This window comes from Rhineura floridana, chromosome 3 (genome assembly GCF_030035675.1).
Source record: "Rhineura floridana isolate rRhiFlo1 chromosome 3, rRhiFlo1.hap2, whole genome shotgun sequence".
Lineage (NCBI taxonomy): Eukaryota > Metazoa > Chordata > Lepidosauria > Squamata > Rhineuridae > Rhineura > Rhineura floridana.
Genome location: NC_084482.1, coordinates 232310169 through 232337656, shown reverse-complemented (window position 1 = coordinate 232337656; position 27488 = coordinate 232310169). Strand labels below are relative to the sequence as shown.

The following is a 27488-nucleotide window of genomic DNA, read 5'->3' as shown; positions in this document are numbered from 1 at the left end:
TTAATTCGGCCAGATAGGCGGCCTAGAAATAAAATTTTATTATTATTATTATTATTATTCTCTGCGGCACAGCCAAAGTGGTGGTGGTGATGGTGGAAAGAGCAGGCCATGGCTGGCTAACAATGTAATGAACAAAAGGATGTTCAGAAATGAGCTGGGAAGAGCCCAATAGTGAGCTTGGAAAAGTTACTTTTTTGAACTACAACTCCCATCAGCCCAATTCAGTGGCCATGCTGGCTGGGGCTGATGGGAGTTGTAGTTCAAAAAAAGTAACTTTTCCAAGCTCTGCCCAATACACCCCCACCCCACTCTCTCACGTCCCCTAAAATGACCATTCCAGCTGGAGGCATCATCATCGCATGGGCAGCAACCCGTCCCAGTCCTTCTGCGTCCTCCCCCAGTGACGCCATTATCCCATCCACGCATCCTGCTATTCCAGCTGCCCCCTCCTTGGCCCCCAGGGCTCCAACAGGCAGGCCTTCCAGCTCTTCCCAAAATGGCCCTAGACTCAGGCAAAAAGGTCTACCAACCACCCTGAGGTTGGCAGAGCATGGAGACTGGTAGGCAAGGGACTCCTCACCTCCGGGAAAGGGGTCGACTCCGTGCTCCCCCTTGCACAAGTTGACTTGGTGTGGTTTGGCAGAGGCTCAAGGGTGCAGCCAGTGCTCAGTCAGGGGCCTCCTCCCTCTGGCTGCATTCTCAATGGGCCTGGCTGGCTCTCTCGACCCAACCTGGACACACGTGCAGAGTGTGCGCCCGTCTGCCCAGGCAGCCAGAAACTTAACAGGTCCCCGTCCCAGGCCCGACAGCCCAGGTGCCCTGAATCCTTTCTTTGCAGAGCCCCAACATGACATGGTACAGCAAGTAGGGACACGGGGGGGGGGGTCTTCTGTACTGTACTTGCCCCTCCACCTCCTTGTGCCCTTGCAGCTGACATGGCATAAAAGACCAATTGCTTTTTATTAAACATCTTCTTCTGTTTTCACCACAAACTCCAGAAAAAAAAATTATAATAAATTTGACATAAAATAAACTCGAGAGCTTGAGAGGGAGAGAGAATTGCCTGGGGAGGCCAAGCGGACACCAGGGAACAACAGCCCCCCTATGACCTGAACTCCCTTCCAAGGTAGGGAATATGTACAGGGGCTTGAGGTTGAGAGACAGAGAGAGAGAGAAAAAAGCTCTTCTTATGTACAGTACAAATCCCTGGGGCAGTCCATGGGGAGCAGGCTGGGCAGGAGGCATTGGGGGGAGGGGGATTTCACATATGTACAAACTTTTATATAATAATAATAATTATAATTCATCATCATCATCATAATACGTATAAATATCTACGGTGCCCACCTGAGCCACCGTCATTGTCCGGGGGGAGGAGAGAAAAAGAACGTGAACGGGGTAGGAGAGTCCTTACAAAATAAATATGGGGGTTAGAGAGGGCAAAAATGGCAAGGGGTAAAAGCAGGGAGGAGAGAGAGAAGGGGCGGGAAAGATGCAGCAGGAAGAGAAGAAATCGCAAGAACGGAAAGAAACAGCCACGACAACCACCACTAACTCTGCCGAACACTGTTTTCACCCAGCAGCAGCTCAGGACCCAAAGCACGACTGACTGACGGACGGACAGACGGGCGGACAGTGAGCGAGCGAGCGAGCACCACACGAGTGTGGGGGGTCAGCCCCCTTTCCCTTCACTTCTCTCCAGCAGGCGTGTGGGGCAGGATCCCTGCCCCCTGCCCTGAGCGCCCTGCGGCCGGCTGGGCAGTTCTAAAATGGCTTCTTTGAGATAGTTTAACAAGCCCTCCCCAATGGTCTTTCCCCCAGAAATTTGAGGGGGGAGGCTGGGGGCAGCTTGAGAACAGGAAGGAAACGAAAGAACAAAAGTTAACCCCCCTGCCCTGCTCTGCCCCCCCTACACGGAGGAAAATAGAACTATGTATATATATAGAATTAAGAATCCAGAGTAATATCCAGAAACAAAGAGGGTGGGGGGGGTCACTGTACAGAGCAGGCAAAGCCCTTTGTCAAAGGATGGGGGGATGATGGCAAGCGGATGTAGCCCCTCCCCTTCAGAAAGGGAAGAGGGGGAGGCCCACCCTAACCCTTGCCCAGCCTGGGCAGTGCTGAGCTTGGGGGGGGGGTCATTCCCTTCCCATCTAGCCTTTCTCCCATGCTCCCCCCCCCGGAAAAGAGAATGAGCAATAGGTCAGCGTCTGTGGGGGGGAACCCCAACCCTTCATGGCAGCTGGCTGAGGCGAGTGCATGGCAAGGGAATTGGGACCAGCCTACCCCCTGCAGGCAAACCTCCCTCCCTCCCCAATATCAAAGAGGGAGTGTGAGGCAGATAGAAGAGAGAGGATCCCCCCCTTCATCCTGCTGCTGCCTTAAGGAGAAAGGTCATTGCTGCCATTGGGGGAGGGGGAGGGAGGGGGAAGGCAGGGGATGCCACTCCTGAGAAATACCTGGGGGAGAGGGGGAGGGGGAGACCCCTGACTCTGCTTGGGAATGCAGAGGAAGGTGCTCCGTGGGCAACAATGTGAGAGGAGGGTTAAGATTGTCGTCTGTGTCCTGCTATAAAACACCCTGAAAATGGTCCTGGACCCTTCCCCGGCCCCTGCGTGGTTCTGGACCGGCCCCCCACCTCACCCACCCCACCCTGCTGCTGCTGGTGCACGCTGGCTGGGGAGGTGGGGTGAGGCGGGGGGCAGTCGCTAGTGCTCAGACGCGGTGTTGCGAAACTCTCCATTTTCCGTGATCTGGAGTCGCGGGGGCGGAAGCGGTTGCCCTGATAGGATCCCGTTCCAGGGCTGGCCCATAGCGACGCTCAGACGCGGGTTTGCTGCACCCATGGCGGAAAGCTGCCTCTCCTGCAACGGAGACAGAGGGAGGGGAGAGCGGCACTTATTTATTAACGTTAGGGGGTGCTGGCGCTCGCGCCCATCCCAGGCACACACCCTGGCCTGTGAAAGGATGCTGGGTTTATGGAAGAGGTCCTTCTTCCCCCACACACCCCATCTCACTGCCACCCTCCGCTCCCACTGCCCCGACACCGTGCATATTTCTATGCCCAGAGGGACACAACAGGGTCTGTATTCGGGGTGGGTGGGATCTATTGCATTTGTGGACTCCTGGGCCACTCTGTGACTCTGTTTGTCTTGGTGATGCTGGACTCTGGGCTCAGTGGGACTGACTGGGATGCCCCTTACACTGTGGGCAAGGCTGGATGGTGCCCAGGCTCACCCCTCCATCCTCTCCCACTTTCCTGGCATTTCCAATCCAGGAGAAGACGAGAAGAGCCTGGCGGCTGGATCAGCCCACTGAGGAGGATCCGTGTGGTCCCACAGCTGCCAATCACGTGCCCCAGTGAGAAGGCCACAAGCAGGGCGTGGGGCACCAGCCCTTTCCCACTTGCTTGGGGGGCTTGCCTTGTCCTCCCTTTTGAATCTCCCAGCCTTCAGTTTCCCTGCATGTGCCCCACTGGGCTCTGCAGCACTATGAGAGAGGGAGAAAAACCTTCCCTCTACCCGCTTTCTCCACACCAAGCATGATCTTATACACATCCACCATCTCTAGCCCCTTGTTCCTCCTCCTCCTTTCCCACCTAAACATCGTAACTTTTCCTCGCAGGGGACTTGTTTTAGAGTGCTTCCATACGCAGGCTCCCTCGAGCAGACCAGGCCGCCAGTTTTCCCGTTTCTCATCGTTTGCCCCCCCAACATGCTCTTTCCAGTTCTTTGATTTCTTTGGTTTATCCTGCCATTTAACCCCCTCGGGCAATCCCCTCCCCCCCAACCATTCATGGTTTCTGAGAATGCATGTAGGGTTTGGAGTGTGTGGAAGGAAGAGGAATCCCACAAGTACTGCAGAATTTCAAAGTCTCAAAAATTTCACTGGCCGTTGTGAGAATGGATCCACCCTTCCCATTTTCTGACTCTCTATTCCTCTGTCCCTTCACTGAGGCCTCTCTGTGAGCATTAATTATAATTTAAAAATCCCAGAATGTCCCGACTTGAGACACATCCAAGTTTCACTACTCGGACAGATGGGAGCCTTGTGTTCTGCTTCTCAAAGTTAAAGTCCACATTGAGGTATTCCTGCTGGGCATCACATTACAGAAATTAAGACCCTTTTTCTCTGAGCAGGAGAAAGCGGCATCAGAGGCAGCCCCAGATTTCCTAAGCTCTCTTGATCCACATTTGATTTCCCTAAAAAAAAAAAAACTCTGGAAAATAATGTGGGTATGACAGAGATGGCAAAGGACCAAAATTATGGCCCCTCCCACTAGGGCCACTGGTTGCCCACCATGACAACAGGTTGCTCGACTAGATGGGCCATTTGCGCTCCTTAAGTTCTTGCGTAAGGACAGACAGCAAAATATGTTATGATCAAGTAAGATCAGGAATACTGATCTTCCAGAATATGTGCCCTTTTAAAAATGATCTTTAAAAGCCCCATAGGTCACACACAGTATGCTCGCATGGAAGTTGGTTCAGGTATGATCAGCTGAAGGGGGGTGCTAGAGAGAACAGCCCCTCCACTGGCAGAACATGATTAGCTAAGATGTCAAAGCCACCAAAGAAGCTCGAAGAAGCACCCACAAGGGTGCAAGGTCCTTCTGAACAGTTGCTCCGGATTCTCCCTACACACTGAATTTTCTACGTGGAAAAATGGGCGAAAGGAAGAAACAGCAGAGGGTGCTAACTGCAAAGGGGCAATGCTGTTGTGTGCATGCCCTGTACAAAACACCCAGGCAAGGAATAGTGGGGATCGCTCACAGCGACAGTCAGCCGCTGGCTGCAGCCAGGACACAGGTGGAGGGAGGGCCAATTCCCCCTTTGAGGGAGGCCAAGAGCTTTCCTGTCCGCAGTCTAAATATCTGCCTGCACTGCTTGGATTCCCTGGAAACAGCCTGTACCCTTGCACAGAAGCCCCGCTGGGTAAAGGACTGAACCCTGACCCACACCAAGCACATGGAGAAATCACAACATTCCTGGATGGGTTGGGAAGGACCTCCTAGTGCCCCCAATTCCCTCCCTACTGTTCAACTGGGGTCCTCTCTGATGATCCCTGAGGCCCTTCTAGGGTCTTGAGTCCCATCAGGAGGAGGCCAGCCCCAGGGTCTCTGGCATCCACTCCGCACCGAAGACCCCAAGGAACCTCCTTGCCCAGGATGGCCGCAGAGTGTCCTAGGGGCGCCAGCATTCTCTGATCCCTCAGCAGGGGGCACCCAAACTCCCAGCCCCACAGAGCCACATGGTCCCCCTCCCCCACCCCGTAATGGCACTAACCTCTCAGTGGCAGCTGTCCACCACACAGCCGATCCCCCCTCATGCCTGGGAGCACTCAGGGCCCCCGTCTTTCCAGACGGGGGGGCTCCTGCATCCTCCCTCCTCCCATGACACGCACACATGCACAAAAATCCCTATCCACCCCCAGACACGTGCACGCGTTTGCTCTCTGCAGCTGCAGGCAAGGCAAGAACGCGCCCACCCAGGGAACACACAGCACTGGGCATCCAAGTGGAATGGGGTGCGAACAGACACAAGACATGGGGGGGAGACGGTGATGCAGGGGGCACAGGGCTGGGCTCATGCTAGGGAGACAGACTGGGGGGGGGCTGGAAAAATGCCCTTGGCTAGTGCATTGTCCCTCCCCCTGTGAAGCAGCCTTAAAAATATCAGATTGGGTTGGGGGAAGGAGGGCTCTGGGGATTAGGGTCCCCACCGCTCCACCCCTCATGCGCACCATATACAGACAACCACAGCCACATTTTTAATCCAAAGGAGGAAGCAGTGCAGAAGAAACCCCCCAAACAGAATGAAACTGTCCTCCCACAGATGGGCATCCAGTGGGGGACCCCCCGAGGCTCACCCCAGACTCCCAGAGGCTCCTAGAGGGAGGGAGGGAGGGGCACAGAGCTACTCTCTAGGGGGTGGAGGAGGGGGCATGTGCAGGACCCACCTGGTCTGCTACTGAGTGGCGAGGGTCCCTCCATGTGTGAAAGGCTGAGGCATGCAGAGTTACCTGGTGAACAGCTAGGATGAAACGAAGAAAACACATTGGTTGGGGTCAGGGCCCCGGTGGTTATGGGGCAGAGCAGGGCAGGAGATGAGCCTGGGCGGGCAGGACGAGGAGGACGGCAGCAGCAGGGTCTCTCCTTGGGCATGCCACACCTATCTCCCCCCAGCTCCAAGGAAGTGACCGAGGGGCTACCGGGGGGATTTGGGGACTGCCCTACTACACATCTGCTGGAGGGACCGGCCCTGTGTGACCCCCCAGCCCAAACACAGGCAGACGCATCAGGGGAGCCCTTCTGCCGCTGGATCAGCCCAAGGGGGCCCTCCGCATGCAGCCCCCTCTTCCCTGCAGTGATTATGGGAAGCCCACAAGGAAGTAGCCCCCTCCCCACTTGTGATTCCTCCCAGCAACGGCCATTGTCCAGAGACACTGACTGCCCTGGACAACGGATGGAGAACAGCCACTGTGGTGGCTAGCAGTAGCCAGTGACGGCCTCTGAGAATGTATCTAATTCTCTTTCAAGCCATCCCAGCTGGTGGCCTGCACTGGATCCTGTGGGGTCGAATCCCAGGCTTTGCAATGCTGGGCTCTGACTGCTGTCACGCGACCAAGAGCTGCAGTGGGGGAGACACCCCCCTCCCCCAGGAGCAGGTGCAGCAAGAGGCACCGCTGGGCAGAGGGTCTCTGCCTTCCTATCCCTCAGGGGGGTGGGGGGCATCTTAGCGACGTTTGGGGGAGGGGAGCGGCTAGGGAAACTTTGCTGGGACAGCTCTGACCTCTCCCATACTGAAGATGCCTTTTCATCTCTCCGCCGTTTGGCCAAATGGCGACAGTGGCTCTCCTGTGAGTGTCTGCCCATCAGAGTGAACCCCAAGCTGCTGTTGGGCCACCAGGTTCCTTCCAGAGCCCTTCCTGTGACCTTTGGCCTGGGGGCAGGGGGAGAGAGCGCACTTGGCTCAGCCTTTGGGGGAAGAAAGGGCCCCATGGCTGAGCCTCTCCAAGCCCCACTGATGGCTCTTGGTCAAGGCATCGTGCAAACGAGAAGCCTTCTGCTGGTCAAGGGAGGCTCTTCATTCCCGTCACAAATGCCCACAGTGGATTTTTGGCCCTATCCCTCGCCCCTAGGCTGGAGGAATGGCAAGATGGACACTGACCCCGAGGCGGAGAGGATCTCTGGAGCTCTGGCACAAAGCCTGGGCCGCTGCCCGGATGGGAAGAGGGTGGAAGAGCAGCCACAGGCGCAGGCCATCCTTGCCACGGGCGGGCTTCTGTCTGAGTGACAGAGCAGCCGCCTGTGCAGAAGCCTCAAGCACTCCCACCCTCTTCCCACAGGCTGCAAAATGCCCACCAGGTACGTAGCAGGAAGCCGGCCAGCCAGCTGCTCCCTCCCTCCCCAGCTGGGCTCTCAGCCGTCCCTCCTCACAGGCCCTTCATAGTCTCCTCCCTTCTGGACTGATCTGGGCCGCCCAAGGGGCAAGGAATCCCCAGGTCACATGGGCACACAGGCGGCCGCTCCCTCCCTTGGGCATCTCTCTCTGCCGAGGCCCAGCCCTGTGCACGGAGGAAGGGAGGAAGGGAGGAAGAGAGGGCAGGCAGAAGCGTGCCCGGGTGGACAGATGACGAGGTGGGCAGACGGATGGGCAGGCAGATGGGCGGGCGGGGAGAGACGCAGACGCGGGTGGGATGGCTATGAAGACATGGAATAGAACAATGACATTGTAATTTCCACCTGAGCGTCGAGCAGCCGCTTCCGCGTTTCGGAGGCGTCGAGGGCGGCCGAGTGATCCCTGCGCAGCTCCTCCTCCACCAGCATCAACCTGCAGGGACAGGCTTCACTGGAGTCAATCCGGGCCCCCCCACCCAGCAGGCAGGCGGCGGGAGCCGGGGCCGCCAGCAGCTGCGGGAAGGGGGGCTCCCAAGGGCGGCGGGGCCATGGAGGAGGAGCCTGGGCCCTCCAGCCCATGGCCCCGCCGGTGAGGAGGAGGAGGAGCCCCTTCCCCCCTACACTGGCAGCCTCTTCGGGCCCGACTGGCCAGAGAATCCTCACCCCCCTTGCCTCCTGCCCTCCAAGAATGGCTGGAGCCAGCAGGGAATGCACCCCAGTGCCCCTCTGAGGGAGACAGAGCCACACGTGTGGGACGGACGGGACCCCCTGCACTCGCTGGGCCTCCCAGGCCAGCCCTTCTCCTTCCCACCCGAGGGGCTCCGACCTGCAGCTCACCTGCCGATGATGCTCTTGATCTGGGAGTCCTTCTCCACCTGCTGTTGCCGGAGCCGCTTCTCGCTCTGCTCCAGCCGCTGCTGGTACTGCTGCAGGATTTTGCTGGTCTGCTCCTCCTGGGTCAGCAGCCGCCGCTCATACTCCTCCAGCTTCCGGTTGGACATGTGCAAGCGCTCCTTCAGGGAGTGGATCTCCTCCTCATACTCCTTCACCTGGCACAGCAGAGAGGAGAGATCCATGCTTGGCTCACCAGCAACCACTGCACATGTCACACACACACACACTCCCTCCCTGCCTCCCTCCCTCATTTAAGGTTCAGCTGAAGGAAGCCACGGGGGAAGTTGTGTGCCAGTTTACCCCAGTAGCAGAAGATACCCCCTCCCCCCAGGAGCCTCAGAGGGGCTTCCACGAGACTGGCACAAGGGCATCTGCCCAGGCTCACCCTGAAGGCCTCGGCCCACCAGCTCCCCCCAATCAGCACAGCAGGGAGGGGCCCAGGGCAGCTGGGTGGCCGCAGCAGGCTTCCCGCCCATTACCCGGTCCAGCCGACTCTCGTCCATGGACTTCGAGTATTCCTTCAGCTTGTACTCTTCCCGCTCAATATGTGAGCTCTCAATGTCAGCGGAGAGGTGCGGCATGTTGGAGACCCAGGCGACTGTCCGCTCGGAGGCCGGCATGACGGGGTTCAGTGTGGAAGGCGTGTGCGATGGCTGCCGGGACACAGGAGGGCACCGAGGTGAGCAGGTGGGCAAGAGGCCTCCAACCTCCCCCACCCCCATATCCGCCAGTCACCAGTGCTGCCGCCACTGCTGCTCCTTGGGGGAAAAATGCTTCCTTCTAAGGCAGGAAGTGGGGGAGCCTTTTTAAAGCCAAGGGATGCATGTCCTTGAGGGAGGAAGTCCAGGGGTCCATACGGGTGGTGGGAAGGACCAAAAGTGGATGAGGACACACCTGCCCCCCCTCCATCCAGAAGAGCATCAGAAGCACCCCTCTGCAGCAGTGGGATCAGGGCAAAGCCAGGGGGTGGGGGTTAGTCCAGCACTCTGTTCTCACAGTGGCCAACAGATGCCCAAAATGGGGTTGACACCCCCCTCCATTCACCCGCCTGCTCTCCACAATTCACACTCATCCCTCCACTGTCATGGACCAGAGCCTTCCTACCCTCGTTCTGCAAATTTTTAAAATCCCCCGTCCCGCACTTCATGTGCCCAGACGTCTCTCTGTGCCCTCCTGCAGTGAGGGGGAGGACACAAAGGAGGGAGCGTGCCAGTGAGACCCCTCCCAAACAGAGAGGGGCTGGCCACGGTTGTCCATTTTCCGGTAACATCCATCCCAATTAGACAATTGCAACATGTTCTACATGGGACTGCTTGGAAACTCTCATTAGAGTGGAATGGAGCAGCCAGCTTGGTTGGCTACTGGGAAACAAGTTGCGAGGGGTCCAGAGACATGGGCTGTTCAGTCCCTGCCCCCCTACCCCACTGCAACCTTTCGTACTCCTTCCCCAGAGAGGCTTGCCTTGCACTATCTTTGTTTTCTTTCCGGCAGAGATGAAAACTGTTTCTTTGCCCGGGTCTCTCAGGAGTCTTAATTTTAGCTCTGACCATCTGGCTTCTAACTTGGCAGTTCTTGCCTGTTAATATTTCCATCTGTAGGTCAGATAGCCATGGCTTAAGGGCCCCAACCCAACTCCTGTGCCCCCCCAAATCTGGGGTGAGGAATGTGCTTTTCCCACTCCACACGCCCCTCAAGGGCAGCACCAGAAGCAGGTGTTCTCTTAGTGGTCTCTGTGTTTTCTTCGAGGGGGAGGGGGCGACCCATCAGCATTTGCACTCAGCTGTGCCTATTCCAACCCACGAGGCAGCTGGGTGAAGAAGCCACAGGGGCCACCCATCCCGCGCTGGGTCTGGCCTGTGGGGAAAGGGGTGGAGTGAGATGAGTGCATCACTGTGGGAGGAGGAATTGCGCCCCCTCCTTAAGAAGACCTCTCTGAACCCCAAAGCATTAAATAAGTATTGCTCAGTGGCAAATATCCCCTTTTGGGGCAAGGTGCTTGAGAAAGTCCTGGTGGTCCAGCTTCAAGCATGCTTGGAGGAAACTGATTGCTTGGATCCATTCCAGTCTGGCTTCAGGCCTGGCCTTGACATCCGTTGGGAGAGCGATGGGGGAGAGCGACCTGCTTGGTCTCCTTGATCTCTTGGGGGCTTTTGATACTGGTGGCCACAGTATCCTTTTGGAGCATCTCAGGGAGCTGGGGGTTTGGAATAAGGTGTCATCAATATGCAAATGATACCCAGTTCTACCTCTCTATTCCATCTGAATCAGGAAAGGGGAAAAAATGATACTGCCAAGCGGAGCTACGAAGAAATCACATCAGACTTTGAAACTCTGGGAAGAAATTCAAGGACTTTGGGGACCAGATAGTTTTCTCGTCCCTCTTTCTGGTACTTAGAAGCGGAGTGGAAAGGGAAAGAAAAATACTCCATGTGAATGAATGGCTACGAAGGTGGTGCCGACGTAAAAGATTTGGATTCTGGGACCGTGGGCTATGCTTCCTGGAAGATGGACTGCTGGCAAGTGATAGGTTGCACCTCACACAGACTGGGAAGAATGTGTTTGGCCACAGCATGGAGAAGTTCATCAGGAGGGCTTTAAATTGAATCGTAAGGGGGAAGGAGATGTAAGGAGGTAAAGACTAACAAAGGCTTGTGCACAGTAACAGGAACTGAGGGAATGGCTCTAATGGAGCCCAGTAATAGCCTTCATAAAAATGTAGGAAGGAAGCCAGGCCGTAACTTACATGGTCTTTGATGTCTGTGTACTAATTCCCAGTGTAGGGAAACAAAAAGGATGAATTTGAACTCTTAATACAGAAGAATAAATACAGCTTTATAGGTTTAACTGACACTTGGTGGGATGACTCCCATGACTGGAATGCAGCGATTGAAGGATATAAGTTGTTCAAAAAGAACAGAAGGAATAAAAAGGGAGGTGGAGTCATGCTATATGTTAAATATATATATCCCTGCACAGAAATACAGGAGGATGAGCTTGGTAGCTCCACCAGGAGTATCTGGATTGAAATAAAGGGGGAAAGGAATAAAAGGAACATTGTGGTTGGAATTTACTACTGACCACACAATCAAGGAGAAGACGAGGATGAAACTTTCGAAAAGCAAATTGCCAAAGTTTCGAGGAGGCATGATGTAGTAGTAATGGAGGATTTCAATTACCTGATATCTGTTGGGAGATAAATTCTTCCAAGCATGGCCCCTCCAAGAAATTCCTGGCTTGTGATGGAGATAACTTTCTCCTACAGAAAGTGGAGGAAGCAACTAGAGGATCAGCTATCTTTGATGGATGAAGTGGCAGTTATGGGAACTCTGAGGGAAAGTGACCACACTATACTCTGGTCCACTTGCATTGGCTGCCTGTATGTTTCCGAGCTCGATTCGAAGTGCTGGTTTTTAACCTATAAAGCCTTACACAGCTTGGGGCCACAATACCTGATGGAACGCCTCTCCTGACACGAACCCACCCATACACTACACTCAACATCAAAGGCCCTCCTCCAGGTGCCTCCTCCGAGGGAAGCTGGGAGGATGGTAACAAGGGATAGGGCCTTCTCAGTGGTGGCCCCCAAATTATGGAATGATGCTAGTGACGAGGGGCGCCTGGCGCCAACACTGTTATCTTTCCAGTGCCAGGTCAAGACTTTCCTCTTCTCCCAGGCATTTTAGCAGGTGTTTTTAAATTGTTTTTTTTTTAAGTGTTTTTAAATTTGTATATTTGTTTTTAATGTTTTTAATTGTTGTAAACTGCCCAGAAAGCTTCGGCTATCGGGCGGTATACAAATGTAATTAATAATAATAATAATAATAATAAACTTGAGTTCTTGATTTTAAATGAAGCAAAAGCTGAGAGTAGCCATACGCGTACCCTGGACTTCAAGAAAGCAGATTTTAATAAACTCAGAACAATTGTAGGTAAGGTTTCATGGCTAGTGACCCTAATGAGAAAAGGAGTCCAACATGGGTGGGAGTTTCTAAAAGGGCAAATTCTAAAGGCACAGTGACAAACAATTTCATCAAGAGGAAAGACAGCAGAAGAAGCTAGAGATGACCTGAAAACAAAAAAGGACACATACAGGAAGTGGAAAGGAGGCCAGGTCACAAAGGAAGAACACAGAAAGGTAGCACAGAATTGCAGGGATGGCATCAGGAAGGCTGAAGCTGAGAATGATCTGAGGTTAGCGATAGATACCAAAAGCAACAAAAAAGCTTTCTTCAGGTATGTCCATAGTAACAGTCAGAGAAAAGAAATGGTTGGCACAGCTACTCAATGAGGATGGCAAAATGATAACAAATGACAAAGAAAAGGCAGAAGCGCTCAATTCCTGCTTTGGCTCGGTCTTCTCCCAAAAAAGGCTCTATGACCCTCCTGGGAAACATGAAGTTGAAGGGGCAGGATTGCAGCTTAAGACTGATAGACAAATGGTCAAGGAATATCCAGTACCTGAGAGGCAGCTGGACAGGCACCTGTCGGGAATGCTTTCATTTGGATTCCTGCATTGAGCAGGGGGTTGGACTCGATGGCCTCAGAAGCCCCTTCCGATTCAATGATTCTAAGGCAGCTGAGGTGCTGGATCGGTGCTTGGAGGTGGTGATGGGTGGGATGTGTTACGTGTCCAGAGTCCTCATGTCCAGGAGGTGGGGAGATGGCATGTTCTGGATGGGTTGTTCTTTCCTTGAAGGAGCAGATGCGCAGCCTGGGGATACTCCAGGATCCAACATTCTCCCTGGAGATTCTAGTGGGCTCAGTGGCTAGGAGTGTCTTTTTCCAGCTCCAGCTGGTTTGCCAGCTTCCATCCCTTTTGAACAGAGATGACTTGGCCACAGTACTTCATGGTCTGGTAACTTCCAGACTGGATTACTGCAACGTGCTCTACGTAGGGCTGCCCTTAAAGACAACTCACAAAAGTAAACTGGCCCAAAATGCAGCGGCCAGATTACTGTCTGGGGTTCCCTTTGGGTGAAGGCTGTGCAATATTTATTATTATCATTATTATTATTATTATTATTATTATCTGGAGCTACTTTGGAAGCTTCAACCTCTTTAGGGATGTACAATCAGCCATGAAAATTGGGTTGTGGCTGGTTAGCGCAGATGGAGCTGAGGAACTACCTTTGACAAACACGGAGCGCCCATCCTGATGAGAAAAGAGAAATGGAGGAAGTGTCTGCACAAGACTCTGGGAATCCATGGAAACACAGGGGGCTGGGTGTTGTATGGGTTCAAGCTGCAGGAAGCCAGATTTCAGTTGAACTTCATGAAAACCTTCCTAGCTGTTAGAGCGGTACATTCATTTTCACTGGCGATCACTCATGGCTGAATAAGACTGTCTTCCAAGATAAGGTCTTTAACAGTGGGTCAACAATGGAGCCAATGACCTATGGAGGTGGTGGGCTCTCTAACACTGGAGGCGTTCAAGAGGCAGCTGGACAACCACATGCCAAGTATAGTTTAAATTGGATTCCTGCATTGGACTGGATGGTCTTATAGGCCCCTTCCAACTCCACGATTCTATGATTCTCTATTAAGCAAGTGCAGTGCCAGCTCAGATGGAGAAGGGGTGGCACTGTGGCACTTTCTGCTTCAGGAGCTGTGGCACTGGAGGCCAGTGTTTCCAGTTGGAGCAACAATGCAGCATCTAGGCCGAGTGTCATGGCCCCGTCAGAGGACTCATCAGACGAGGATGACTTGGGAGTAACAGCAGCAGACCCAGAAGCAGCAGACCCAGAAGGAGAAATGGAGGAAACTCCTGAGAACCCAGCTCCTTCTCCCCCTCAGCTGCACAGCACCCCAGACACAGCTGAAGCCCTTCAGCCAGACGCAGGCAGTGAACAGGATACTCCCCCCTCACCTGCAGAACGTAGACAACAGAAGGTCAGGCAGAAGAGGGGCAGGCCTGTCCACTTAAGGCCAAAATGCTGAGGGCTCGCACCTGCTGACAAACCTGCTCCTTAAAAGTCAAACCTTGGCTTCAGCTTGTTGCTGACTACAACATCAGGCGTGACCACTGTGTGTCTTCCTATACCCGGAACCTTGACTTGGACTGATCTCTCGGCAAACTAGACCCGGACCTTCACTGACGTCTCTTCTGGATTTCTGGCTTGGCACGTAAGCTTTGAACGGCCTCTGCCCTTATCTTGCTTCCTCCTTGCTAGCCTGGCAGATTTATAGCCAAGCTGCCGGCTGAGGACTTATGGCCTGGCAATTACCAAGGAATCTCCAGCCCTGCCTGCACCCCCACCGACACTGCTGTCTCAGTGAAGAGCTGACAGTTTGTAGTCAGCCCAAAACGAAGCAAGCAACAAGTGAGTGAGGGAAGTGCCGACCATGGAGCAACTCCAGCAGGAAAACTTGCTCCTGCGCTCACAAGTAGACCAGCTGCTGTTGGCCGTCGAAGGCTTGCAAGCCCAGCTAGCAGCAGCCCCACCCACTCTACCTACAGGGAGAGCCAAGTGCCCTGTGACCCTCCCAGAGAAATTCACTGGGGCTTCAGAACAGCTCTCAGCCTTCTTGGCCCAGGCCCAGCTCTTCATGGAGTTACGACCAGAGGCCTTCCCAGATGATAAGACCCAGGTGGGATTCTTGATTAACCTGTGCACCGGGGCCGCAGCTAGATGGGCCACGACCCTGCTCCTTGAGCGTAGCCCCGTGCTCAACGACCTAGCTGCCTTCACCAGGGAACTGAAGGCTATGTTTGAGGACCCAGTAAAATCAGCCACAGCCAACCGCCGCATACGCAGGCTGCGGCAAGGCCGACGCACCTTGGGGGAATATGTAACAGACTTTCGTTTACTACAACAAAACCTGGGCTGGAACGAAGCGGCTCTCATGGATCAATTTCAGGAGGGGCTGTCCGATGAGCTTCTGGATGAGCTAGCTAGGGTGGAGCGCCCTGGAACCCTGCAAGCTCTAATACGCCTGTGTCTCCAGATTGATGGGAGGCTGGAAAGCAGGCGTGCTGCCAACCGACCCGCCAGTCTACAGAGCTTCGGCCCCAGTGGCTGTGCCCTCGGATCCCTCCGGCAAGGACCCTACACCCCCGGTAGAACCTATGCAGCTGGGAGGGGCTCGGCCATGTCTTTCTGCTGCCGAAAAGCTGAGACGCAGGCAGCAGGGCCTCTGCCTGTATTGCGGGGCCCAGGGACATTTTGCAGCCCATTGTTCCGCAAAATGACCCACAGCCCCTACCTCGGGAAACGCCCACGCCCCGGCCTCCACAGGCCCCTGAGCCGGAGCAACCTCGTGGTTCAGGGGGCCCGCCACCTCAGTTCCTCACCACCCAAGCATCTGACCATGTTGATCTCTCTGACAGTCCGCGGAAGGGGTACCCTCCAAGTACCAACCATGCTGGACTCAGGATCCACCAGCAATTTCATGGACGTGTCCTTTGCCAATCTACACCAGGTTCCTAGTCAACCCATTTGTCGCCCTATCCTCGTGGAGACTATTGATGGCCAGCTTCTCGCCTCAGGCCCGGTAGTACAGGAGACAGTGCCGCTAGACATGGCCCTGGGTGAGCACCGGGAAAGCCTCCAGTTCTACCTGGCTGCCGCGCCCCACTTCCCGGTAGTGCTTGGCCTGGCGTGGCTACAGTGGCACGACCCCCTCATCCAGTGGTCCACGGGCCGACTGACCCTCAGATCCCCCTATTGCCAAACCACCTGTTGGGGGCCGAAGGAGCACATCCTGACTACCCGGGAGGCAAGCTCCGCACTGGAGAAATTACCGGAAAAGTACCGGGAGTTCCAGAATGTTTTTGGGACGCAAGAGGCAGACCAGTTGCCGCCCCATCGTCCTTATAACTGCCCCACTGACCTGCTCCCCGGAGCCAAGATTCCCATGGGCCAGATTTACTCCCTGTCGGAACCCGAACTTGCAGCCTAGACAAGAACCTGCATTGAGGGTTCATTCGCCCCTCCACGTCACCTGCAGCCGCCACTGTACTATTCATAAAAAAGAAATGTGGGGAACTCCGGCTTTGTAATGACTACCGAGCCCTCAACCAGTTTACAGTTCAGAATCGGTACCCTTTGCCCCTGATCCCAGAACTACTAGAGCGGCTGTGGGGCGCTCGCATTTTCACCAAACTGGACCTGAGAGGGGCCTATAACCTGGTGCGTATGCGGGAGGGAGATGAGTGGAAGATGGCCTTTCGCACCCGTTATGGACATTTTGAGTACACAGTGATGCCTTTTGGCTTGTGCAACGCCGCTGCCGTCTTTCAGCACTTCATGAACGACATCTTCCGGGACCTCCTAGACTGCTTCCTGGTGATTTACTTGGATGACATCCTGATCTACTCACCGAACCCCTCGGAACATAAGGAGCACGTTCAAGTGGTGCTGCAGCGCCTGCGGGAGAACCGCCTCTTCGCCAAGCTAGAAAAATGTGCATGTGACCTCACTACCGTGGATTTCCTAGGCCATCGGATCTCTCCCTCGGGTATCCAGATGGACCCAGCCAAAATTGAGACCATCCTCCAATGGGCAGCTCCTCAAAGCCACAAAGATGTGCAGCACTTCTTGGGCTTCGCCAACTATTACCGCCGGTTCATCTCCCACTTCTCCGAACTAACAACACCCATATCAGACCTGCTTCGAGGCAAAGAGAAGTTTGCTTGGACGGAGGCCGCTCAACAGGCATTCCAGCGCCTCCAACAAGCCTTTACGTCTGAACCCATCCTCCAGCAGCCTGACCCCACCAGACCTTACATAGTAGAGGCCGATGCATCCGATAAGGCAGTGGCAGCGGTCCTACTACAGCTGGTGGGGAACAAGCAGTCCTTGCTCCCCTGTGCGTTCCACTCCCGGAAACTCAATTCTTTGGAACAGAACTACGCCATTTGGGAGAAGGAGTTACTGGCCATAAAAGTAGCCTTCAAGACCTGGCATCATCTCTTGAAAGGGGCACACCATCCGGTACAGGTATGAACAGACCATTGAAACTTGGAGCACCTGCAAAGCGCCCAACGGCTTAACCAACGCCAGATCCGGTGGTCCCTGTTTTTCTCCCGGTTCCAGTTCACGGTCACCTACCTCCCCGGCTGCCAAAACACACAAGCAGATACACTCTCTCGCAAGCAGGAATACCGAGCCGAGCAGTTCGATCTCCCCCTTTGCCCAATCCTCCGCCCAGAGAACTTCGCAGCTACCCACCAGCCACAACCCCTACTGGACCGGGTGCAGGAACAGCAACAAAAGGACCCATACGCCCTGGCACAGCAGCGAGAGCTCCAATCAGGAACGCCCACCCTGGACAGCCCATTTTCCTTGCAAAATGGCCTCTTGTACCACCGGAACCGTTTGTACGTTCTCCTGGGAGCTCTCCGGGGAGAGGTGTTCCAGCTCTGCCATGACAGCCAGCGTGCAGGTCATTTTGGAACCTATAAAACCCTCCACCTGGTCCTACGGGATTTCTGGTGGCCCCGGGTCCAAGAGGACGTCAAGGACTATGTAGCTGCCTGTGATATCTGCCAGTGAGCCAAGAGACACTCTGGAAAGCCACCTGGGCTCCTGCTCCCGCTGCCTACCCCCCCCCAGGGCCCTGGCGCTCGGTCTCCCTGGATTTTATCACGGACTTACTGGCCTCCAGCGGAATGACCACCATCCTCGTGGTCGTAGACCTGTTCACCAAGATGGCCCATTTCCTCCCCTGTGCCGGACTACCCTCTGCCCCAAAAACTGCTCAACTGTTTTTGACCCAGGTTTTCCGTTTGCACGGCCTCCCCAACCACCTGATATCTGACCGAGGAGCCCAGTTCACTGCCCGGTTCTGGCAGGCCCTGTTTCGGGCCCTGAACGTCCAGATCCACTTGTCCTCCGCCCACCACCCTCAATCAGATGGACAAACTGAACGCACCAACGCCACCGTAGAACAATACCTGCGGTGTTACACCTGTTTCCAACAGGACAATTGGGTGGATCTGTTACCGCTGGCGGAGTTCGCATATAATAATTCCATTCATGCCTCCACACGCAAGACCCCGTTCTGTGCCTCCTACAGCTACCACCCCGGTTCTTCCCCTCAGTGCGACCCCCTTCGCTGGTCCCCACTGCGGATGTCATGCTGCAGGAGTTGCAAGCCCTGCAGGCAGTCCTGAAGGAACAGCTGGAGCAGGCAAAGGACTCGTATAAGCGTTTTGCGGACTGCCATCGCCAACCAGGCCCGCCGCTGAAGGTAGGGGACCGGGTATGGCTCTCAACCAAGTTCCTGCATTCACACCATCCATCTCACAAGCTGGAGGCTCGGAACATAGGTCCTTTCCGTATCACCCAGCAAATTAACCCGGTGGCGTTCCGGCTCCAACTCCCTGCCTCCTTCCGCATTCACCCTGTCTTCCATAGATCACTGCTGACTCCCGCTCTCCCGCCTCACCCCTTGGGTAGTCAACCACGGCCCCCACCACCGATACAAGTCAACGGGGAAGAGGAATTCAAAGTGGCGCAGATCCTGGACTCCCGGAGGCATCGGGGCCGCCTCCAGTACCTCATAGACTGGCAGGGGTACGGCCCAGAGGAACGCTCATGGGAGGATGCTGCGCAGGTGCATGCCCCTCGTCTGGTCCGTCGATTCCACCAGCACTACCCGGATAAGCCGGGCCCAGGTGGGAGGCGGCGGGTTGGTCGTGGGGAGGGGGATAGTGTCATGGCCCCGTCAGAGGACTCATCAGACGAGGATGACTCGGGAGTAACAGCAGCAGACCCAGAAGCAGCAGACCCAGAAGGAGAAATGGAGGAAACTTCTGAGAACCCAGCTCCTTCTCCCCCTCAGCTGCACAGCACCCCAGACACAGCTGAAGCCCTTCAGCCAGACGCAGGCAGTGAACAGGATACTTCCCCCTCACCTGCAGACAACAGAAGGTCAGGCAGAAGAGGGGCAGGCTTGTCCACTTAAGGCCAAAACGCTGAGGGCTCACACCTGCTGACAAACCTGCTCCTTAAAAGTCAAACCTTGGCTTCAGCTTGTTGCTGACTACAACATCAGGCATGACCACTGTGTGTCTTCCTATACCCGGAACCTTGACTTAGACTGATCTCTCGGCAAACTAGACCCGGACCTTCACTGACATCTTTTCTGGATTTCTGGCTTGGCACGTAAGCTTTGAACGGCCTCTGCCCTTATCTTGCTTCCTCCTTGCTAGCCTGGCAGATTTATAGCCAAGCTGCCGGCTGAGGACTTACGGCCTGGCAATTACCAAGGAATCTCCAGCCCTGCCTGCACCCCCACCGACACTGCTGTCTCAGTGAAGAGCTGACACCGAGAGCCATGGCCTCCTCTCAACAGGCCATGCTGTCAGCTCTACATTGCGTCAGCAGTGCCGGTGGGGGCTGGAAATTCCTGGGTTGTTGGCAGGGAAGCAAAGTCCTTAGCCGGCAGTCTGGCCGTAAATCTGCCAGGTCTAGGAGGAGGGAACCTAATAAGGGCCAGGCCTGTCCAAAGCGTACTTGCCAAGTCACAAGTCCAGAAGCGAGGTCAGTAGAGGTCCGGGATCAAGTGCCAAGGGGTCAGTCCAAAAGAGGTTGCAAGGAAACTAGGTCTACACAAAGCCACGCCTGACGTTGCAGTCAGCAACAAGCTGAGGCCAATGTGTGCCTTATAAGGAGCAGGTTTGACAGCAGGTGTGAGCCCTCAGCATTTGGGCCTTAAGAGGACAGGCCTGCCTCTCTTCTGCCTGACCTTCTGCTGTCTACGTTCTGCAGGTGAGGGGGGAGTATCCTGTGCACTGTCTGTGTCTGGCTGCAGGGCCTCTGCTGTATCTGGGGTGCTCTGCAGCTGAGGGGGAGAAGGAGCTGGATTCTCAGGAGGCTCCTCCGTGTCTCCTTCTGGGTCTGCTGCTCCTGGGCCTGCTGCTGTTGCTCTGGAGTCGTCCTCATCAGAGGAGTCCTCTGACGGGACCATGACACATGCAGAGGTGTGTGTCTCATATGCCGGTGACTATTCTGCAGAAATACTGCCTGACAGGATATGTGCTGTCTGTTGGCCTGAGGAGTTTCTCTCTGGAGCGCTCTCCATGTGAGGGCTGCCTTGTTCTGCTTCAGCATTCAGCGGCTGCTGCCACCTCTGCCAAAAGCAACACTTGCCCTGTGGCAGCAACGCTAGCCTGGAAGAAATGAGACAGTCTTTGACCTCTGGGCCTGAGCTTAACCCCTTCCCAGGACAGTCTCCAGGAGGTAAGGAGGGAGGGAACTATATCACCAGATGCCGCCTCACCCTGCCTGAGCTCTCTTGCCATTGCTGCTGCCAAGTAAGGGAGGGACTGGCTCTCTGGCTGGTCTTTGCAGGATGCCCTAACGTGCCGCCAGCATCATCTCTGAGGACTGCACAGCGCTCCTGGCTTTGGCCTTTGGAAGGCCCCCTGCAAATCAATCACCCCCGTTCCACCCCCAGACTCACTAGAAAGCAGGTCCTGAAAGGGCAAGCCTGAGATCTTTGGGGTTTATATATTTATTGTACTTATATACTGCCCCATAACCGAAGCTCTCTGGGCGGTTGAGTTGCGAAGAGTGGACAAGCCTGTGTTTCTCCACTTTTCAAGGCTGGAGGGATTGCAAAGGGCCTTTTGGGGAGGCTGGGGAGGGGAATGGCTCTGGCTTGCCTTCAAAAAATTTGCACGGAGGTCTTTGGGAATGTCCATTAATTCCACCAGAACCAGATTTCAACCCTTTAGCTTTTGAGTACTTGGGAGTAGATTACTAATAGCAAAGGTAGGGGGACAGCCTCTTCCTGGGCTAACAGCCAAGAGGCTGCAGCTGGAAGAATTTGAGTAAGCTCATTCCCCCATCCCACCCCCACAAGCCCCGTGCACCGATTCTCCTCGTTTGCCACCATCATTTACCTGCTCCACAGAGCAGATGATCTGACCACAGAGTTGCTGCTCTATAGCTGAAGGGCCGCCTTGGCTGCATCTAATCTCAGGGACCTGGAGGGACGCATGGGCGCTGCCAGGCCCTGGCTTTCAGGTTCTCTGGCTTCTTGGGCACTGGCGGGATGGTGAGAGCTTCTCCCAACTGCTGAGCATACCCACCCCTCCCCGCCTGATCACATCCGACACAAGCAGCAAATGTGCAAAGCAATGACATGTAATGCCATGTTGAAAGGCTAGGAAAACACAAAATCCTAAAAACAAAAGCAGCACAGAGTGAGAACAATTTAAACACCACAAGCCATGAATTAGTGGTGTCAGAATGTATGCTCAGAGGGCCATCCCTGAGCGACCCCGTCCCCAGCAGATGCTTTGGAAACAAGTTGCCAGTTGGTGGCAAAAAAACTAGCAGCAGAGGCCCCATCTGACACGCCTCTCGCCACCATGGGGCTGAGGGAGATCCATGGGATAGAAGCCACAACAGAGCACAGTTCTGCTGCACACACACACACACACACTGTGGTCTTATCACAGTAAAATAAGTAATGCCAAAGAATCTGTCCTGGTCTCTCCTCTTTCAAGCTCCACAAGAGGAGGAGAGAGGAAGATGGTCGTTTTTGGTCGGGTTTTCCGCCCCAAACCGTGCTGATTCTTGGCTTTGTATCCAAGCGTGTCCCAGATGCTTGTGGAGCTGACCCCCCCTCCCCTTAGGGGGGCTGATTCTGCCAGGAGGTGGGCCTGCCTTGATCTCTCACTGGGCCCAGTGGGCTTTTGGAGTTAGGGTTCTCAGCAATAGCAAAGCTGTGTCTGACACTCCTTCTCTGTCATGGGCCAAAGTTCCCCATAGGACATGCTCCACTGGGGGGCTGGGGCAGGTAGCACTTCCATCCTGTGCCATAATCCAGAGCACACATGGACAGAGCCTTCAGGATTCCTTCAAGCCAAGATCACAGCTCAGACAAAAGGAGTTTGTGCCAATTAGAGTTAACCGACCCTCCAAGTGGCACAGTGAAGGTGATCTTGATGTGTGTGAGAGAGAGACAGAGAAGCAGGGGGGCTTTCAGCTGTTTCTGTTCTGGGCCCAGAGGCTCTGAAGGCACCGACTCCTAAGCATTCTCAGTCCAATGGATCCAATGGCAATGGGGAGAGGCCTAGAACTAGGCCTTGTGAGTGCAGGGGGACAGGATAGCTATTCAAAGAAGCCAAAATACAAGTGCCAGAGACGTTTGGCGAAACACACTGTACACAAATGTCTACACACTAATGGCAGAAGCCTCTGATCCAAGATGGAAGGACTGGAGTGCTTGGTCTTAGAGGACAGCACTGATGCAGTGAGCATAACTGAAACTTGGCGGAACAGAGAAAACTAGTGGGACGCAGTTATCCCTGGATATAAACTATATTGAAAGGACAGGGAAGGACATATTGGAGGTGAGGTTGCTCTGTATGTGAAAGAGGGCACTGGATCCATCAAGCTAGAAACCCCCCAAAAGGCAGACTCCTCCACAGAATCATTGTGGGTGTTGATACCAGACCCCCAATAGTAACTTAGTACCAGGGATGTACAATCAAAATGCTCAGAGAGATCTTGAGATGAGAAATAAAATCGAGGAAGCATCCAAACTAGGAAATGTTGTAGCAACGAGTGACTTCAACTACCCTGACACAGACTAGCCACATATGTGTTCCACTCAGGAACCGACCACACGGATGGCAACCCTGGCCATAATTCTAAGTGGCGCCCAGGATCTGATGCGAGATGTGTTGTTAAACGAACAGCTTGTGAGTTGTTTAAATGCACAATATTAGAAGTTCAACTGCATAGTATACCACAGATCAGAAGATACCACCAGGGCTAAAAAGATGCCTGCATGGTAAACAAGCAGTCAAAAACAGCTTGAGACCACAATACCTGAGGGAACACCTCTTCTGAGACGAACCCACCCGCACACTACGCTCAACATCAAAGGCCCTCCTCCAGGTGCCTTCTATGAGGGAAGCTCGGAGGCTGGCAACAAGGGAGAGGGCCTTCTCAGTGGTGGCCCTCAAATGATGGAATTGTTTTTTTGATGAGGTGCACCTGGCGCCAACACTGTTATCTTTTTGGCGCCAGATCAAGACTTTCCTCTTCTCCCAGGCATTTTTAAACAGCATTTGAATAGCATGTGTTTTAACTTGCTTATCGGTTTTTATAGGTTTTAATCTGGTATGGTTTAAATTTGTATACTTGTTTTTAATTATCGGAAACCGCCCAGAGAGCTTCGGCTATGAGGTGGTATATAAATCCAATAAACAAATAAATAATAAAAATGCTGTTAGCAGCAAGGCGGCTTTCCTTAGAAAATGGAAGTCTTGCCCAAATGAAGAGAACAAATCGGAACACAAATTCTGGCAAAAGAAATGCAGAGAGACATATTGTTGTTATGTGCCTTAAGTTGATTACGACTTATGGCGACCCTAGGAATCAGCGACCTCCAATAGCATCTGTTATAAACCACCCTGTTCAGATCTTGCAAGTTCAGGTCTGGCACTTCCTTTATGGAATCAATCCAACTCTTGTTTGGCCTTCCTCTTTTTCTACTCCCTTCTGTTTTCCCCTTCTGTCTTTTCTAGTGAATCATGTCTTCTCATTATATGTCCAAAGTATGATAACCTCAGTTTCATTTCATCATTTCAGCTTCCAATAGTAGTTCTGGTTTAATTTGTTCTAACACCCAATTATTTGTCTTCCATGGTATCTGCAAAGCTCTCCTCCAACACCACATTGCAAATGAGTATTTTCTCTTATCTGCTTTTTTCACTGTCCAACTTTCACATCCATACACAGAGATCAGGAATACCATGGTCTGAATGATCCTGACTTCTTTGCATTTGAGGACCTTTTCTATCACAGCTGCCCTCCCCAGTCCTAGTCTTCTTCTGATTTCTTGACTATTGTCTACATTCTGGTTAATGACTGTGTCAAGGTACTGATAATCCTTGACAAGTTCAATGTCATTGTTGCCAACTTTAAAGTTACATAAATCTTCTGTTGTCATTACTTTAGCCTTCTTGACGTTCAGCTGCAGTCCTGCTTTTGTGCTTTCCTCTTTTAACTTTCATCAGCATTCATTTCAAATCATTACCGGTTTCTGCTAGTAGCATGGTATCGTCTGCATATCTTAAATTATTGATATTTCTCCCTCCAATTTTCACATCTCCTTCATCTTGGTCCAATCCCACTTTCCGTATGAGGGGAGACATAAGGGATGCTAAAAAAAAATTTGAGGAGCACACTACTAAAAATATAAAGGTCAACAACAACAAAAATTTAAATATGTTAATAACAAGAGATCATTTAGGGAGGCAGTTGGATCCTTGGATGACAAGGAAGTTAAAGGTGTGGTAAGTAGGATAAAGAGATTACAGTAACACTAAATGAGTTCTTTGCATCTGTCTTCACTGTAGAGGATATAGGGCAGATCCCTTTGCCTGAACTAACTTTTGCAGAAAGGGAGTCTGAGGAACTGAGGCAAATAGTGGTGACAAGAGATGAAATTCTAGGCTTAATAGACAAACTAAAAACTAACAAATCACCAGGATGAATTGCCATGGCATCCACCCAAGAGTTCTCAAAGAACTCAGATGTTAAATTGATGATTCCTAACAAAAAAGTGTGCCTTGTCCCTCAAAACTTCCTCCATACCCAAGGACTGGAAAGTAGCCAATGTAATGCCAATTTTTTTTTAAAGGATCCAAGGGGATCCCAGAAATTACAGGCTGATTAGCTTCAAGTCTGTCCCAGGAACACTGGAAGAAAGTATTCCTTTCTGAAGCAGAGCCAGCATTACTTCTGCAAGGGAAAGTCTTGTCTCACCAACCTACTGAAGTTCTTTGAGAGTATCAACAAGTATTTGGATAGAGGTGAACCAGCTGACACAGTATACTTGGACTTTCAAAGGACTTTCAACAAGGTGTCTCACCAAAGGCTCCTGAGTAAGCTTAGGTCCTATTTTGGATCAGAAATTAGTTAAGCAGTAGGAAGCAGAGAGTGGGAATAAATGGACAGTTCTCCCAATGGAGGGCTGTAGAAAGTGGAGTCCCCCAAGGATCGGTACTGGGACCTAGGCTTTTTAACTTGTTCAAAAATGATCTAGAGTTAGGGGTGAGCAGTGAGGTGGCCAAGATTGCTGATGATACTAAATTGTTCAGGGTTGTTAAAACAAAAAGAGATTGCAAAGAACTCCAAAAGGACCTCTGCAAACTGGGTGAATGGGCAGTAAAATGGCAAATGCAATTCAATGAAAGCGAGTGTAAAGTGATGCACATTGTATGCATACAGGGTCTGAGATGGCACTGACTCATCTTGGGTCAATGAAAGTATCAACCAGCATGCGGCTGCTATGAAAAAGGCAAATTCCATAATCACCAATATCATAATACCATCACACATATCTACAACTTACAGTTCTGGTCGCTTCACCTCAAAAAGGATATTCTAAAGCTGGAAAAGGCTCAGAAAAAGACAACCAAAATGATCAGGGGGATGGAGCGATTCCCCTGTGAGGGAAGGTTGCACTTTTGAGGGCTTTTTAGTTTAGAGACAAAGCAAGTCAGAGGCAATAGGATAGAGATGTATAAAATTTTGCATGGCACGGAGGAAGTGGACAGAGAGACGTTGAATGTTGGAAGATTCCAGGCAGGCAGAGGAAAGTACTTCTTCACACAGTGCATGAAACTGTGGAACTCACTTCCATAAGAGGCAGTGACAGCCACCAAGAGGATTAGGCAAATACATGGAGGAGTGAAAGCTATCAATGGCTACTGGCCACGGTGGCTATGCTCCACCCCCACAGCTGCCAGGCTTCCCAAGGTTTAGGGCAAGTGCTGCTTCTGGGGCTGTGCTCAGGTCCTGCTTGTGGGCATCCACTGGGCCACTGTGAGAACACGAGGCTGGGCTAGTTCTCATGTTGATATGGAATCAGTCCCCTCAACCAGGAAGCCACTCCAGGTGGCCTAACCTAGTTCAAGGGATGGACGCACCTGGCAAAGAGAGGAGCAAGTGCCTCTGGGGGTCATGAATGGCGTGGCTTGGGGGAAGAGCCTCTTGGAGCATGTCCACGCAAGCAGCGGGGCCTGCTCTTGCTCCCGCCCACCCGCTGACTGTGCTCATGCAGAGGAGCGGCCTGATTGTCCTCTCCCCCTCCCACCCCAGCTCACCTGCTTCGCAATGGATGGCTTGAGGGCGGAGGGGGCCTCCTTCGTGACGGACTGCTGGCGTGTGCGTGTTGGCCCATAGGTGGGCTCTGGCTGCAGGAGGTTCCCGCTGGACGGCCGAGGCTTCTGGGCTGCCGAGACTGTGAGCTGCTGGGACTTCCCCCGCTGCAGCTGGGACTGGGACTGGGGCGGGGGGGCCGTGCGCTGGGGCTGGGGCCCAATGGTGATCTGGGGGGGCGAAAGCATGTTCTGCAGGTTCTCCTGCAGGGAGAGCTGCCGTTTGGTGAACTCGGAGCCCTGGCGCGTGAACTCATCGCTGTAGCTGTGGCTGTGGATGATGTGCTTGCTGGCTGAGAGGTCTTCGCTCTTGCTGTAGCCATGGAAGGGGGCAAAGGCGTCCGGGTTGCCCTCGGCCAGCCGGTGCGGGTGAGAGTGCAGAGCGCCCCCCGCTGGCCCGTCGGAGGCCATGTGGAAGAGAGGGTTCTGGAAGGAGAGGGGGATCCTGAGCTGCTGGGCGGAGGAGGCGCCGCCCCCGTCGGTGGTGACCCCCATCTGGCTGAGCCGCAGGCCAGCCGCAATGCTGGAGCCGCTGCCCTGGGAGAGGCGGCTGGGACGCAGCCCCAGGCCGGCCGTGATGGAGGCTTGGCTGCTGTTGAGCATGTCGCCCACGCTGTGCAGGTTGGAGATGCTGTTCATGCGGCTGTCCTGCAGGTCCAGCATCGAGACGCTCTTGTTGACACTCAGCACCTTCTGGTCAGGCTCCGTGATGTCAGAGCTGCTGGTGCAATAGGCAGGGGAGGAGCGGGCCAGCGGGGGCCGCGTCACAAAGAACATGTCCTTAGACCCCTTCTCCTTGGTGGGCGATGGCAGACGGGTCATATCCATGGAGCTGCGGAGGAGGGAAGCAGAAGGGCAGACTGGGCCCAACCCATCCAGGCACCTCCTGCAGGGAAGTGGCAGCAGCAACAGTCGCGCTGCCCTGGAGAGCACCAGACGGACATGGAGATATGCAGCCCCCGTCAGCTGCCCCCCTGCTGGCAGCGTCTCAGGCAGGGCCCAAGACAAGCACATCCACAGCAGCCAAGGAAAGGAGGGCCGGCCACGCAGGATGGGGCAAACGTG

At 53.7% G+C, this 27488-nt stretch overlaps 1 protein-coding gene across 18 annotated transcripts in view; it reads right to left on the bottom strand.

Annotated features, from left to right (window-relative positions):
• Positions 1-941: 941 nt before the first annotated feature.
• SYNGAP1 (synaptic Ras GTPase activating protein 1) overlaps positions 942-27488 on the bottom strand; it is an 89571-nt gene continuing 63024 nt past the window's right edge. For 9 of the 18 annotated variants that reach the window (XM_061621614.1, XM_061621601.1, XM_061621610.1 and 6 more), the window contains 6 exons: positions 26370-27255; positions 8773-8946; positions 8237-8448; positions 6792-6941; positions 5959-6032; positions 942-2864 (listed from right to left, as the gene is read on the bottom strand). In XM_061621614.1, the coding sequence (XP_061477598.1) occupies positions 2716-2864; positions 5959-6032; positions 6792-6941; positions 8237-8448; positions 8773-8946; positions 26370-27255 (1645 nt within the window). In that variant the 3' untranslated portion in view covers positions 942-2715. Of the gene's footprint in view, positions 2865-5958; positions 6033-6791; positions 6942-7744; positions 7846-8236; positions 8449-8772; positions 8947-23394; positions 24422-26369; positions 27256-27488 lie in introns of those variants that run through there. The other 9 variants (XM_061621602.1, XR_009761763.1, XM_061621606.1 and 6 more) reach the window with 9 other exon arrangements.